The 16,372-nt window shown below is 45.4% G+C and overlaps 1 protein-coding gene and 1 long non-coding RNA gene across 3 annotated transcripts in view; one reads left to right on the top strand and one right to left on the bottom strand.

The window, feature by feature from the left end:
• The window catches only part of Pccb (propionyl-CoA carboxylase subunit beta), an 80,693-nt gene that overhangs the window by 13,018 nt on the left and 51,303 nt on the right, over positions 1-16,372 (top strand). Inside the window, exon 1 of one of the 2 annotated variants that reach the window (XM_034484359.2) lies at positions 14,082-14,382. The exons of the other annotated variant lie outside the window; for it this stretch is intronic. Coding sequence (XP_034340250.1) covers positions 14,194-14,382 — 189 coding nt within the window. The 5' untranslated portion in view covers positions 14,082-14,193. Of the gene's footprint in view, positions 1-14,081; positions 14,383-16,372 lie in introns of those variants that run through there. 2 annotated transcript variants of the gene reach the window in all.
• LOC143435399 (uncharacterized) lies at positions 868-5,612 on the bottom strand. The gene is made up of 3 exons (XR_013105652.1): positions 4,738-5,612; positions 3,120-3,257; positions 868-1,692 (listed from the first exon to the last, which is right to left on the bottom strand). It is a non-coding gene; the product is annotated as an uncharacterized LOC143435399 (long non-coding RNA).

Here is a 16,372-nt window from a genome sequence, read left to right as displayed (position 1 = left end):
TACATGCTCTGGGCCTTTCTCGCCCGCAGGTGGGTTCCCTCCCCTGCAGTCTGAGGACTAATTGGGCGATGGTCCCTCTGAAGCTGGTTTTATATGAAAGGCGTAGATCTAAGCCAATATTTTATCAACTTTTACAGCAGTGGGAGTGGTCAGCAACACCAAAAATGGTCTCTTCCAGTGTGGTTCTAGAGTTTGAGCTCAGTGCCACTGGATGTAGACTGCGCCTCCAACTTGGAAACTATGGGATGTTTCTGGGGTCCCCAGTTCATAGGCATGGGCCAGCAGGGTCCACACTTTTTTCTGCACTGCCTGAAGTCCTTTTAACCTAGCATACAAATTACTGTTACTATAACAAGTAAGTCTAGTCACTTCTCCTAAGGTAGTCAAAGGAGCGGGTTTCCCATATGGAATCTCAAAAGGAGTCAGGTTACACCTTGAAGGGGTGTTTGTAACCCTAAAAAGAACCAGAGGAAGGAGCACCATCCAGTCTGTACTGCCAGTCTCCATGGACAATTTAGTCAAGGTCTCTTTTAGGCTTCTATTTATTCTTTCTACCTGACCTGAGCTTTGGGGTCTATAAATGCAATGAAGTTTCCAATCAAACCCCAGGTACTTGGCTAATCTCTGACTTACCTGGGCAATGAAGGCAAGCCCATTATTCAAGCCGATTACCTTAGGCACCCTGAACCGTGGAAAGATTTCTTCTAGGATCTTTTTCGCCACCACCATTGCCGTTTCTTTATTTGTTGGAAAGCTTCTACCCAGCCAGAGAAGGTGTCCACAAATACTAGGAGGTACTGATTACCAGACCTGGTGGGCTTGATCTCTGTGAAATCTACCTCTCACTAGGCTCCCGGTCTGTCACCTCGGAGGCGTTTGCCAGGTTTGGCCTTGGTTCGGCAGGCATTGTCTTTTGACAGGATATACCTGCATCTTCAACCAGCCGTGTGAGTCCAAGTATGTGAAACTTGATATTTAACATGGTGGCCACAAGTTTCTTGACTCCTAGGCGGGTCTACTGGTGCATCTGTTTCACCATCTCCTCTGCCTCTTTCTGAGGCAGAATTATCTTTCCAGCTGGGGTTTTCCACACCCTCAAGTCCTTATCGAACTCTTTTTTGAGTTGAGTCATTAAGGCCAGATCTTGGGCCATATGTAGTAATGGAGGTGTTGGTTCTGCTAACTGACAGAACCCTGCTGTCCCCAGGAATTTCCTTAGTTGTTTGGCATTGGAGGGAGGGGGAATGTAAAACACAGTCTCTTTTCTAGCCTCTGATAGCCATCACTTTCCATCTCTGAGCAGATACCCTAAGTAACTGACCTTTTTTCTGAAGATCTGGGCCTTCTTAGCAGAGGCCCTATAACCTAGTTTTTCTAGTTCAGCTAGTAATGGGTGGGTTTCATTGAGGCATGTGTTTCTGTTAGGGGCAGCCAGGAGAATGTCATCTACAAATTGAACAATGGTTACCTGGGGGTTTTCTGCCCTGAACAGGGCAAGATCCTGGTGTAGAGCTTCATCAAGGATGGTAGGGGAGTTCTTAAACCCCTGTGGAAGTCGAGTCCATGTTAGTTGTCTAGATATTTCTGATCCTGGGTCCTTTCATTCAAAAGCGAAGATTGGTTGGCTTTTTGCGCTCAGTTGGAGGCAGAAAAAGGCATCTTTAAGATCAAGTACAGCATACCAAGTTCTTTCTGGGGGAAGAGAGCTCAACAAATTATTTGGATTTGGTACTGTGGGATGTAATTCTGTCACCTGCTTGTTTACCTTACATAGGTCTTGCATGGGTTGATAGTCGTTGGTACCTGGCTTCCATTCTGGGAGCAGGGGTCTGTTCCATGCTGACTGACACCTTTTAAGTATTCCCAGATCTAACAATCTGAGGATATAAAGTCTAATTCCATCTCTGGCTTCTTTACTCATTGGATACTGATGGACTGTTACCAGGGTGGCTAAGGCTTTCAGCAAAACATGGACCACCAGCTGGTTCTTAGCCTCACCCAAGCCTGCGGTCTCCGCCCATGGTTGAGGGAACTGATTCAGCCGCCAGTCCATATCTCTGGGATTTTCTTTTGGGTGGTCAAAGAGGTCTTCAAGTTTTACAGTCAACACATGTAACGCATTTCCTTGTCTGTCTTTTACTTGGGGGCCCCCTGAAGGAAGTGAATCTGGGCTCCAATCTTTGTAAGCAGGTCCCTGCCCAGAGAGGGTAGGGGCATTCTGGAATGACTAAGAAGGAATGGGACACCCTGCCCACACCAAGGTCCACAGTCTTTCAGGTGGTCCATGAATATTGTTTATTACCAGTAGCTCTCTGGACACACTACCTCTTGCCAGACAATGGGCCTATGGTTTGTAAAAGGATTGAATGTTGGGCCCCAGTGTCCACCAGGAACTGGGTGGGCTTCCCCTCTACTCTCAGGGTTACCCTGGACTCAGGAAGGGGGTCCAAGTCCTGTCCTCCCTAGTCACTGTCTTTACCCAGGGCCAGTATTTTGTGGTCTAGGGCTTCCTCTCGTGCTCGGTGGGGTCCATCCCCCCTTTTCTTCAGTCATTCTCTCTCTTTCTCTCTCTCTCTTTTTTTTTGAGACAGGGTTTCTCTGTGTAGCTCTGGCTGTCCTGGAACTCACTCTGTAGACTAGGCTGGCCTTGAACTCAGAAATCTGCCTACCTCTGCCTCCCAAGTGCTGGAATTAAAGGCGTTCAGTCATTCTCTTGTCCAGTGTCCTTTTTCTTTGCAATAGGTGCACTGATCCTTATCTAAAGGCCTCCTTCAGTTGCCTGGTACTCTCTCACCTGGCCCTTGACTCTCTCTAACTACTGTGGCCAAGATTCTAGTCAAGTTTTCTTCCTGTCTTTTTTTTCAGTTCCCTAGCTTCCTGCTCTTTCTACTTTCTCTCTTCTTTTTCTTCTTCAGTCTCTCTGTTATAGAACACCTTTTTAGCTACCTAAACCAGATCTCTAAAAGACTTGTCCTGTAATCCATCTAACTTCTGTAGCTTTTTCTTAATATCATTGGCAGATTGGTCAATAAAGACACTTCACAGACAGTACACAGACAGTTGCCCCTGCCACAGGCACAGACATTTCATAGCAACAAAACACAAAACAGAATACACACCTGCTTGAGTGAAAACCTCCAATCCCTGAGTCATGGAGTTCTGAAAGCTCATATCTCGGTGGGACCTCCAAAATGTTGGCCCTAAAGATCCAAAACCAGGGGACACGGTCCCCCAGAAACACTCACAGATGGGATTCGCTGCAATAACATAAGATTTAATAATAATAATAATAATAATAATAATAATAATAATAATAATAATTCATTGCACTGGGGTTCTCTAGCATGCAGGCAAGAAGAACCCCAAGTTGAGGTTAAGAGTAGTTTTTATACAGTTTAAGGAGTGGACTAGAGAAACAATGACTAGGCACAATACGATTGGTGAAACAGTATGACTTTTAAACTGATTGGTCTTTGGGAAATAAGGTATCTGTAAGTGGCAAGGATTGGTCTGTACTTCGAAATGTGTCTACATGCTCTGGGCCTTGCTCGCCTGCAGGTGGGTTCCCTCCCCTGGGGTCTGAGGAATATTAATCCACTTTTTCTCTGAATGTTAATCCAGCAGGGTAATCCAGCAGGTGTCCTTGGACTAAGGAGTGTGCTCCTCCCAGGATGTGTTCTGGGGCAGTTAAAAATTAACTTTAGCTAAAAATTAAGTTTAACTGAATTCTTACAAAACCACTTACCTGTGTTTTGTAAGTCAGTCAGTAAACTTACTGATTTCCCAGAGTAAACTTTGGAGTTGTACCTCAATTGTCATTGGGACCTTAGAGGGTGTGGTAGACATTGTTTGCAACCCCCCCCCCAAAGAAATTTAACAATATAGGCATCTTATGTATCTCTCTCTCTCTCTCTCTCTCTCTCTCTCTCTCTCTCTCTTTCTCTCTCTCTGCATCTGTGTGCATGTGTACATGTGCATGGGTGTGAGTCAGGGAACCAGGTAGCCTAGGCTGCTTTTAAACTTGATATACATATAGCTGAGGTTGTATACATAGAACCTTGAACTTCTGATCCCCCATCCTCTACCTCTTGAGTGCTGGATTACAGGCATCTACCACCATACTCTGTTTTGGCTCCGGATTAAACTCAGTACTTTGTGCATTTACTTAATGCCCCCTTTCTGGAGGCCATGATTATTATTATTTCCATTTTACCTATGAAGTGTCATTTCCATGTGCCATTTTACAATAGAGAACTCAGAGTTGAGAAGATTTGCCTGTCATATTGCTGGTGTCATTTGGAATTGCGTTTTAATGTCACCCAATGAGTATACTGCAAACCATCAGTGACTGGAAGTTATGGTGGTGTCCTTTCTAGCACCCCAGCCTGTGACTTGACTCTGGGAGTGAGGAATGCATCAGTGTTTCCTTAATCCTTTTCAAGTACAGAAGGGTTGTAAGGGAGGTCCCACTGCCAGCTGCCTCCTACTGCCAGCTGCCTCCTATGGGCTTTTCCTCCCTCCCCCATCTTGTCTGTCTCTCTAAAGTAGCACACCATGTCTTTTGCCAGGAGGGTGGTAGTGGCATCACTTTGTTTGGCTCTCCTCACTTTCCTTGGACTGCACCGCAGGCTGTGATAGATACTTCTGCCTAACCTTCCTTTTGATCATTGGCTCAGAGTCACACTTGCTCTGTCATCCTAAGGGTGACATTCTAGAGTTGGGTGGGATGAACCTTACCTTAATGACAACTAATTCTCTTGATTATGCCCAGGCTCCTGGATGAGTACATCTCAAATGTTCGAAGCTGCCTCTGCTCACATAGTGGAGGGCCAGCTGATTCTGCCTTCTCACAGAAGCTGAATTAGCAGGACGGGGTGCCCAGTCAGAACATCCCTGTATTAGGGACTGCTGGATACTGGAGACACAGAAATAAAGACAAGAGAACCCCTACTCTAACTAAGCAATGGGAAGTTAAATTCAAATAGCTAATTTTTTGAGCCTCTAGATGCTAAGCTTAGTCACTAGAGCACAATATAACTCCTACCAAAGGCTTAAATCACCCTTTATAAATAGGAGGGGTTATGAAATTAGCATAAGTCTTATGGCCTTTTAGGATAATGTAGGAATAATCAAAGGAAAAGAAAAGGATAGTACACAATGGCAATCGTCATGCCTCACCTTTAGAGCGCTGAGATTACAGGCTCCCGCTGCCAGATCCAGGGAGGGTGACAGGGCTCACTGGGTAAAGATGCTTGCTGTTAACCAGATGACTTAAGTTTCCAGTGACCTACCTGGTAGCAGGACAGTGTCGAGCTTTTGGGGACACTTCTAGGAATTTGACTTTAGGCTAGGACAAGGAAGTAGGCTCAAGATGAAAGCAGGTGAGGAATGTGTTCTTTGTATTTGATGGGTCTTGTTAAGACGATGAATACACTAATCCAGGGACCTTTGTTTATGCTTTGTTTGTTCTTAACTACTCTGTTTATGCTTTGTTTTTTCCTTAGCTACATTGTTTATGATAAAAAGCAGACTGGGAAGAAAAAAAAAAGCCCGTTTCAGCTTCAGAACTGGCTGAAGTCATGTTATAATGTCATCTGTCTTTCTTCTTTTCTATCCTCATTCCCTCCCTTGAGACCCTGTCGACTAACTGAGATGGCTTTGTCAAAGGAGAGAGCTGATTCCTGTAAGTTGTTCTCTGACATGCACTCACACGAGCACAGACACACACACACACACACACACACACAGAGAGAGAGAGAGAGAGAGAGAGAGAGAGAGAGAGAGAGAGAGAGAGAGAGATTTATTGTTAAGGCGGGGACTGAAAGGCTAACTTGGAGTGGGGACAAGAGACAAAGAGACAGATTGGGAGGCAGGCAGAGAGAAACCTGAAGACACAGAAAGAGAGAAAACACAAGAGAATGATTGGGGTGTCAAGGACTTTTTAAGGGGGTGTAAGTGTCTCATAGGGAAAATATGAAATTGGTGGTGACAGTGAAAATGTGTCACATTTGGTGGTGGCTCGTGATGACATGGCTTCTTGTGCTGAGTCCATGAGGGCAGACTGAGGAGCCCTGATTTCTAACACCTGGGCCTCTGCATTTCCTAGTCTCATGTGAAGGGCATTCAACTCTGCCCCAGGTCTCTACCCACATACTGGGTCTGGATTCACTAAGAGTTCTACCATTTCCAGGACCTGGCAACTGGCAGTTTTCTCTACCACATTTTCCTGCTTCTTTTCTTCATCTCTTATGTTGACTCTTGTAATTTATTTTTTCAAACATTATTATTATTATTATTATTATTATTAGAGACAGGGTTACTCTGTATAGCCTGTCCTGTCCTGGAATTCACTCTGTAGACCAGGCTGGCCTCAAACTCAGAAATCTACCTGCTTCTGCCTCCCAAGTGCCGGGATTAAAGGCATGCGCCACCACTGCCTAGCTCAAACCTTATTTTTAATGATGGTTCTTAAATACTTTAACTTCCCTTGTAGTGCACCACCCACCAGAGGTAGTAGAAAAGAAAAGATTTGGGGTGGGGAGAGTGGACCTGTTTAGAAAAGTTCTTTGGAGCCACTCCTGTCTGTGTTGTTTCAAAATCAGTAGTTCCGTTCACAGGTTAGCAGGCAGCGGCAGCTCTGTCCACTCAAAAACATTTCACAGATACACCAAGCAGTCCAGTTTGGTAGGGTCAGGTTGGTTTGCAACATCAGTGACATGACCTGGCAGAGGTAACAAGGCCTCAGTCTCAGCTTAAGTCAGCAGGAGGGACCCTCTCAATGTAAGTACTTAAACCCTGGACTGTAGAGATGGCTCAGCAGTTAAGGGCATTTGTTGATCTTCCAGAGGACCCGAGTTAAGCAGGCAACTCATAACCAGCTGTAGCTCCAGCTACAGAGAATCCAACAGCCTCTTCTGGCCTCCATTGGCACACACACACACTAAAAAGAGTGTGTGTGGTGGCTTAAGCTTCTTACTCTACCATTCTGGTTCCTCTTAATCTCTACTTTCCATCTAGACCACCATGGCCAGGCCCCACCTGGTGTCACCCATTCTGTTGGATTGCTCTGACCGTCTCACCTCTGTCCACAGTTGCTGGCTGCAGTCACTTAAATCATCGCAGGTGTCTTGGGTTGCTAAGGCTGCTGGAACTATCAGCATAGAAACAGGGTTGAGGCAATAGAAATGCCTCTGGCAGGTCCGGAAGGTGGGAGTCTGAAGTCAATTCTTCTGCAGGTGGGAGCTCCGAGATTTCCATGAGGGACATTTTTTGCCTCTTCTAGCTTCTGACAGCTGAAATGTCTCTTGTTTTTAGCAGTACAACACTAACTTCTACTTCCATCTTAATGGACTTCTTCCTGTATCTCAGTATTCACGACTTTGGGGTCCTTTTTCTTAGATACCAGTCTTTGAATTTAGGACCCATCATGAACACATGGTTCAGGAACCATCTTGAGCAAGGGAGAGCGAGAGAGCGAGAGAGCGAGAGCGAGAGCGAGAGAGAGAGAGATCTGTTGCATGATATAATCTCTGTGTGTTATACCTTAGCCTGGACCAGCCAAGGTACCTCTGCCACTAAATGCTAACAGTCAGAGGCTCGGGGCTCAGGGTGTCTAACAAAAACTTGATTAGCAGATAGGCAAGAACAGAAGAATGTTCTGGAACTGACTTTGGTAAAAGAGAAGAGTAGTTCTCATTTCCCTGGAATCCCAAAAAAGCCAGGAAAAGTGAGGTTGCTTCAAGATGGTGCAGAGAATGTTCGATGTCTGGTGAGAAAGCCAGGCTCTTGGGTTTAGTTTTAAAGAAACCAAAGCCAGAGCTTTTGAGACCTAATCTTAGTAGCCAAGAAAACACAGGTCAGCAAGAATTCAAAATACTTCTCGTTCTCTTCAGTTAAAAAAACCAAACAACACAACCCCAACACAGAGGAGAGAGATGCATTATTAATGCATGACAAAAATCTTAAAAATGTTCTCGCTACAGGAGGACAGCTGCTTTCCGTAATTAACCCTCTCACACACACCCTTGCTCCTCAGCACCCAAGGCTCTTTGTGAGAAACACCTGGACTGTGTTGATCACAACTGACAAGAGCCCAACTGTTGCCCTGGAATTTACTGTGAATTTATATGGAGCCACACCTTCCTCCTGCTGCTCCTGGCTGAGCTCAAGCACTTAGGAACACTTCGGGGCTCCTAAACTCCCCCACAACATGCTAAACTTTCCTTAACACTGCAAGGGGTGGGGTGGGGGGGACATTCACTCCCCCTCCCCCTTTTTGGTTTTTCAAGACGGGGGTTTCTTTGTGTAGTCCTATCTGTCCTGGAACTCACTCCGTAGACCAGGCTGGACTCAAACTCAGAGATTCACCTGCTTCTGTCTCCTGAGCACTGGAATTAAAGGTGTGCAACACAACTGTCTGGCTTCATTTTCCTTTCCTGGAATTCAAACTTGTACTGTATACCTGAGGGCTCTCCTCTCTTGCTACCTCTGTGTTTTCTCTGTCTGGGTTGCTTCTTGTGTGCCTAATTCTCTTGGCACCAGCCTCTCTGAGGAGAAAGACTATGCATCTTCCTTTGTTGCTTCTTACCATTGTGCTTAGCCTTGCTCAAAGTATTCACTGGCCAAGTAGGAATGGCCAGAAAAAGTTGATATGTCATCCTTTCTTATTCAAGAAGTTAGGACAGGACAGAAATGAAATATGCAGGCTCTGATGCAAGGTAAATTGGGGTTCTTTTTTGGAGTTCTTAATATTATTAATAAAATAATTTAAGAATGGACCCAAATGGAAGCTTCAGGACAATTTGATTAGAGTTTAAAAGACCCTACCCCAACCTAGACAAGTGAGCTGACTCAGCATCTTCCTAAAGTAGAGGAATGAGAGCAAAAAAGGAACAAAAACATTGAGCTGGTAGGGAGGTTAGAAGCACGATAGACAAACAGTCATGGCAGAGAACTGCAGAGAGAGTAAGGAGGCCCAAGCCCAGAGAGTAAGGGAAGACATACTTAGTTAGGGAAGGGACAGACAAAAGAAAGGGAAAGCAATGCTTTTCTGAACCACTTAGAAAAGTGGACAGACTTACAAAGCTGCCTGGCTTCAGCCTGGTAAGCCACACTGTGTTAGGGGTGGAGATTCTGGGAAGGAAAAGCACTAAAGGACTAATCATCCCTCCAAGCTTTTTAATGGAACCCACCTTCCTAAGGGTGGTCCCTCGGACAGGAAACAGGACTTGTTCAACTGGACCGACAGGGCTCCACCCTGGCCATGGACTAATTCTCTTGCCTTAGAAAGAGTTTTTCTCTTAAAGGACCTTCACCACTCTGACGGTTCCTGGCCACTCTTTGTGGTAGAGAGTAAACAAATTCGCTGTGTTCCTCGATGTCCACTCTGAGGAATTTTCGGGCAAAGATCAGAGTCTCTTTTTCAGTCAGGTGTGGAGATACATGATTTTAATGTCAGCACACTACATGGGGAGACTATGTCTTTAAAAAAGAAGACTGTCTACATTAGGAAACTACTAGTAATCTATTAGACAACAATTTAGCCAACCCTTCAAGGCTGCCATGCATCATGTTAAACATTACGCATTTCCTCCCATTTAAGCCACGAAACTCTACGACACAAAGCTACTCCTGCTTAGTACAAGTGGGAACTGACCTTGTTGTCCAAGATCACACAGAAGTAACTGGCAGAGATGACCTTATCCAGACTGTTCTAACACCAGATGGCTGAGCTCTTGTCATAGGAGGGAAGTAAAAACTCAAGAGTTTCCCAGGCTTCCCCTCCCCACCATCATGAGGGGAACCAAGACTCTGAAGTAAATTACCCAGTTTTTGCCAGGAAATTAGAGCAGAAGCTAGGTCTACAGCTGGACATTCTCCAGATTTTTATCTCTGATGGGTAAAACAAGAAAACTAGCCAGGCCATGGCGGTGTTCGCTTTTAATCCCAGCACTTGGGAGGCAGAGGGAGATGGACCCTACACAGCAAATTCCAGAATGGTGGGGCTACACCCTGACTTTATTCCCACCCCCAAAGAACACTAATGACAGAGCTGGGTGACTCTTGGGTGGAGAAACCACCCAACTCCTTGAAAAGGAATAAAGACAGAGAAGCCCAGAGCATATTCATGTTGAAAAGGAAAGTCCTGGGATAGCTCAACCCTCTTCCTGGGCCCACCCACTGTAAGATGGGATTTGCAACAAGATGAGATCAAAATAATACAGATTTGTAGGACTATGAGTCCATGGATAGGACAGAGAGGGAAAAAAGAGGAGCAGAGACCTGTATGCTTTGTCTCCCCCAAACTCCCACCACACGTTGATAGTGTCGAGAGAACAGAAACATCAACTGACCATAGTGCACAGAGCCTTTGGAAAGTAAGTTCTTGAGGTGGAGCCCCATGATTGGATCCTGGTGGCTTTCTAAAGAGGAAACCATATTCATACAGAGTCAGGGCATACTGGAGAGATGGGAATTAGATACAACTGAGGAAAACTGGATCTTGGTAGCTGTGTTTTTTCTCAGTCACAATACCCTTTTGTGATTAAATATCACAGAAGCTGCTGCTAAGTTCTGGTTATATCAGAAATCAAGACAATTTTACAGATGTTGCGTTGATGAAGGAGACATCAAGTCATTAGGTTATCACTTGCTCTGTGGTTTGATTCCCAGATCCACAAATCAACCACCATGGAAAAAGCAAAATACCCTCCTCCCCCCGCCCCTGTAAATCCCACAAATACACAATCTCCCTGTCCCTCCCATCAAACCAGACTAAGAAAATCAAATGAAGAATGGCAGGGAGAAAAAAATTAGCTGTAATTAGGTATAATTAGACTCGCTGTATTCGACTTTCAGCTGAGCGATACTTGAAGTTAAAGAAAATATATTCCTTGCTTTCCTGCTTACCCAGACCAGCGGGGGGTGGGGGTGGGTGGGGGGAGAAGCCAAGTACACTGCCTAGAGAAAACCAGACTGGAACAGGACTTGAAAGCATGGACAGGAATTGAAAACCTGCAGAAGACTCATGCAATTGTTGCCTATTTGTAAAATCAATTCAACTTTACCAGTTCATTTTTGAGAGCTTCCTATCTGTTAGGTTGCTTTAAATTTGGGGCACAGCCAGCCACCTGTAGTCCCTGCCTTCAATATCTGCAGAGTTAAAGAATCGTAATAGGATAACACATGCCCTGCTCCAGGAGTTAAACCTCCCAGAAACTCTGAAACAAGGGACTCCTATTGCCCTCACCTGTGAAAGAAAACAAATGAAATAAAGGAGGAGAGACCTGTCTACTCCTAAAGTGTGGAGAAAGACATTTATTGTAGAGATAAGGGAGAGAGCAGACAGAGGGAAGAGTGCAGGCTGAACATAGCCAGCACACTAAACTGGACCCTGAGAGGGGAGAGGGGAGAGGGGAGAGGGGAGAGGGGAGAGGGGAGAGGGGAGAGGGGAGAGGGGAGAGGGGAGAGGGGAGAGGGGAGAGGGGAGAGGGGAGAGGGGAGAGGAGAGAGGAGAGCAAGAGAAGAGCTACTAACTAGCAAAGAGACCAAAAGAGACCTGTGTCACCAAAATGACTGGATTATATAAGGATCAGGCCAGGGTGCCGGGGGAGGGATTGGAAGCCCAGCCCCTGGGAGAGGTTTAGTGTAGGGGCGGGGTGAAGAATGCTGGGTGGAGTCACAGGTGATAGGATGCTGGGAGAGCTGGCATGCATCAGCTTTGACATGTTAGCCACTAGTGGTACTGAGACTTAAGGACCCCCAACGTCCCAATAGTAGACATGCCCAACTCTTCATAGTTTGATTTGCCACCATTCCTCCCAAAGTTGGAGATGTAACCAAACTTAAGTGCATGTATGTGAATATGAACAATCAGGATCTTTTTTGTTGTTGTTGTTGTTTGAGGCAGGGTCTCACTATGTAGCCCTGGCTGGTTTAAGAACTTTCTATGTAGACTGGGTTGGCCACATAGGGATCCTCCTACCCCTGGTTCCCAAGGGCTGGGATTAAAGCTGTGTGCTACCATGTCAGGCCCCCTTTTTTTTTTCCACTGTTGCTCCTTATCTTCTCACGTATGTTCTAAACACACAGCACTACTCAAATTCTCCCAAAGCCAGCCCCTTGTCTACCTCTCTAGATTATTACATTCCTTAAAGTAGGGTCAAGAGCTCTCTCATCTGGTGCCCAGCAGATATAGGTGGTCCTTGCCCCGTCAGGAGACTTCAGACCTTGGACATTCAGCTTCTGTCTATGTTGAGGGAAACAATTCCTGATCTAAGAAACACAACTTGTGGTCGTAGTTCAAGTTCTTGGCACATAGGAAGCTCAAAGATGATTATTCAGCCTTGTGGAGTGGTGCACATCTTTAGTCCCAGTTCTTGAAAGGCTGAGGCAGGTGGATCTCTGTGAATTTCAGGCCAACCTGGTCTATATCATGAGTTCCAGGCCACTTAAGGAGACCATGCCTCAAAACATAAATCAAAACAAACAAACAAACAAACAATCAAAATGACATTAACTTTAAAGTCTCAGGCCAGAATTTGAACTCCATGGGAGTCCTGCAGTGAGGTAGATCTAGGAAGGGTTAATAATCAACTCTGGCAGGGTTGGTTTTTTTTTTTTTTTTTTTTTTTTTTTTTTTTTTGTGGCTAAGAATGAGAAATATGCACCTTGTACTTTGCCTTAAAGACCTGCCACTTAGCTGGGTAAACAAATGGGAAAGCATTAATAGAGTTTTCAAAAGCACTGGAGCAGCGATTCTCAGATTTTAGCATCTGAACTGACTAAAGGGCACTTGCTAAGAGGTCAGCAGCCCCACCCACCCCCAGTCTCTGATTCAGTAGGTCTGAGTCTGAGCATTTGGCCCTTAATTTACTTTTCCTACTTCTTCCCAGCTAATACCACGGCCGCTGTGTTGACAAGATTCTCTTCTTGACCAAACTTTGGTCAGGCTCTACTGAGCGTCCTCCTGAATAGAACTGACCTTGGCTCCCAGGTCCTCTCTTCTAGAAGGTAGCTTTGCCAAGAATCCTGCTAAGTCAGTTATGCCAGAATCTTCCACCCTTGATAAGGAATCACTCTCAATATTTGATAAGGTTCCTCTTCTACTGTCCCCCAAATGACGTCTGAGCACCCTGGCTTGCCTTCAGCAAAGGATGCATTAAGTTCATCAGATTGTGCCTTACCCTTGTGTTCCCTCGTAATTTTCTATCCATTAAACTCCCACCCCAATAAATCTTTGTTGTCTTGAGGGTTGAGGCCAACCTCTCTCTCCTAGTGTAAAACCCCATTGAGCAGTGGTCCTTAAACCTAGAACAATAGTCTCTAAAAGTTTACTTTCCCATTCTGTGTCTTGTCACAAACTTTAAAAACATAAAAACAAAAAACAAAAAACCAAAAAAAAAAAAAAAAAAAAAAAAAACCCTGTGTGTGTGTCAGAGTTTGGGTGTGCACATGTGGAAATCACAGGACAACATGGGGTGTCAATGGTCCCCTTTATTTGTGTGAGGATTGGGTCTCACTGGCTGCTGACAGGCTGGCTGGTCCGTGAGCTTCCTGGGATTCTTTTATTTCTGTCTGCTTTCTCACCTAGGCAACCTCTCAGTACAGACACTCATTAGTCTTGCTTTCCTGAGTTTGGGAACCCCAACTTTGGTTCTCATACTCATGTTGGCAAAGGCAGTTAAAGAACCACTGAGCCAAGTAGTTCCCCAGCTCTTCTCCCCTTTAAGAGACCCTCTCTGGAGCTCGATACTTAGCTCACAAAACATTCCAGTCTTTGACTCCATGCAAACTTACTTCTGTTCTTGTGTTTCTCATCTGTGAAATCTGGATATAAATTATGTCAAGGCTAAGTTGTAAGAGCAAAACCTGGTACAGCATTTGGTAAAAGTTGGCTAGAGCCCATCATCTATTCATTTTGGGGGGAAGTGGGTCGACGAAGTCTGGGGTTTAGATGGCTAACGCAGAGCAAGGAATGAAGTCTTTGTTCTGTGCAGCCACACAGGCACAGATCTGAGAGGCAGGTATTTCCTAGCACACCTCTAAAGGACCGCCTTGAGCCTGAACACAAGCCCGTGACTGCTAGGAACTTTGGTGCCTGCAACGACGCGCAGGCGCAGACCCGCTATGGCTACGCTCTCTGCGCATGCGTCCTGAGGTGCGGTGTGTGGCACGCTGGCAGAGTGGAAAAAAATGGCGGCGGCGATTCGGATTCGGGCGGTGGCGGCTGGAGCGAGGCTCAGCGTTCTGAATTGTGGCCTCGGCACCACGATCCGCAGCCTTTGCAGCCAGCCGGTGTCAGTTAATGAGCGCATCGATAACAAGCGCCACGCCGCGCTGCTGGGAGGAGGCCAGCGCCGCATCGACGCGCAGCACAAGCGAGTAAGTCCCGGGCGCCAGCACGTCCCGCCCCTCCGCTCGCGACCTATCACAGCGCGCCGGGCTCGCGGCGCCCGAGCCTCCCAGCCAATAGGCGCGGTGCCTGGGAGGGGCGCGGCGAGAACTTTCACCTGGAGAACCTAGATCCCCCTAGGGTGTCAGGAGACAAGGACGGGCACCTGCACACTTAGGGAGGTCCCCAGGCGGTGGTGGTGGGCATCGATCGGATGGTTGGATGTGACCTGTCTCCAGCTGTGCTCCACTTAGCAGCTGTGAACTTTTGGGAAAGCTGATCTTTAGAAAGCATCTTAACCAGAATAATGCCTTCCACATCTTGTTAGAATAAGATTGCTTCACTATTCCTCCACAGGTTCTGAATTTAAAAGACCGAATTGTTCTCCCGCTGCCTGAAAGAGTATATGGCAGGTCTTTTTCCTCCAACTCCACGGTGGAAGCAGTAAAACCGAGGCACGAAGTATTAGAAAAAAAAAAAAAAACTTGGTTAAGTTCACATTAACTTGGGGTGGGGTCTCCGTGCATGCAGGGGACTTGTGAAGCCTGTGCCCGAGGAAGTCAGGTCCGCCTTTTGAGAGATTCCTGTATTGATCTGCTTCGTAGGAAGCAGGTGGACTTTCTATAAACTCGCATGGCTACTCTGCTGTGAACAGCCGAGGTACTAAATCACTGCCTGGATTTTTAGGAATCACATTTGAGTTTCTTCTGGGGAGGTCATTTAGCAGCAGAAAAAACAAAACAAGTTGGAAGAGGTGACCCTAGACTTGAAGCCAGACTTGCCCAGTGTGTCCTTGACTCATGTGTGAGTCCAGACAGAAGAGCTGGATGAGTTAACAGAAAGGCTAAGGGAAGCGCTCCCTGCGAAGGGCACAGAAGTCCTACGCAAATGTGTGAAAATCTGGGTCTTAAGTCTAGGTCAAATATTGATTCACATGTCCTGAATTACGTTAGAAAACTCTCAAGGAAAGCTATTCCTCTTGACACTTAGGGATGTAAATGTGATTGAAAGGTTTGCAGTGAGCCATAAGCCCTCTCTCCCTTGGGGTCCTGCTGAAGGGCTATTAAGTTTCCTGGGAAAGCCTGTTGCTGTTCCCCTGACCTCTCTTGGGACAGGACCCTTGCTCAGTTGCCTGTTCCTCCCCAGGCAGATCCTGATGCTCTTAGATTAAGGCCTTCGGGGCTGTTTTCTGCTGTCAGACCTTATTTAGTGGGAGGCTAACTTGTGTTCCCTTTAAATAAATTAAGTTTTTCATTATGTCCGTGAGTCAGATGTCCTAAAGGAGGATCAGAAAGTATGAATATTTTAAAATTTATCAATCTATCAATCTATCTATCTATCTATCTAGTTGTTAGATAATTTGTCAATCAATCTATCTGCATAGTTAGATAATTTATCAATCTATCATCTGTCTATCTGCATAGTTGTTAGATAATCTTACTATCTATCTGCATTGTTGTTAGATTATCTATCTATCTATCTGCATAGTTGTTAGATAATTTATCAATCAATCTGCATAGTTGTTAGATTATCTATCTCTATCTATCTATCTATCTATCTATCTATCTACATAGTTGTTAGATTGAAAGTAAATTTGTTTTCCACAACCTCATTGGCTTTCACTATTTTCTTAGAATAACTAATTTAAAATTAAAAATTTTTTTCTTGTTTGTTAATGTGTATTTGTGTTGCTTTCTTGACACAGCAGGCTAAGGACTTTACGGATTTGAGGTTTGGGGATACTATGACATGGAGGCTCTTGGTAGATTGAGGATTCAACTTCATCTGAAAGGAGTATTCAGTTTTTAAGTTAGGATCTCATGCAGCCCAGGTTGGCCTTGACTTTTCTTTGCAGCCAAGGACAATGCTGAGCTTCTGATTCCTCTGCTTCTAACCCCGTTCCCCAGCTCTGGGGCATTCACAAAAAACAAAACAAGACAAAACAAAACACAACAATAACAACAACAACAAAACCAACCT

The sequence above is a fragment of the Arvicanthis niloticus genome, chromosome 21 (assembly GCF_011762505.2).
Source record: "Arvicanthis niloticus isolate mArvNil1 chromosome 21, mArvNil1.pat.X, whole genome shotgun sequence".
Lineage (NCBI taxonomy): Eukaryota > Metazoa > Chordata > Mammalia > Rodentia > Muridae > Arvicanthis > Arvicanthis niloticus.
This window is presented reverse-complemented; position numbering and strand designations above follow the sequence as displayed.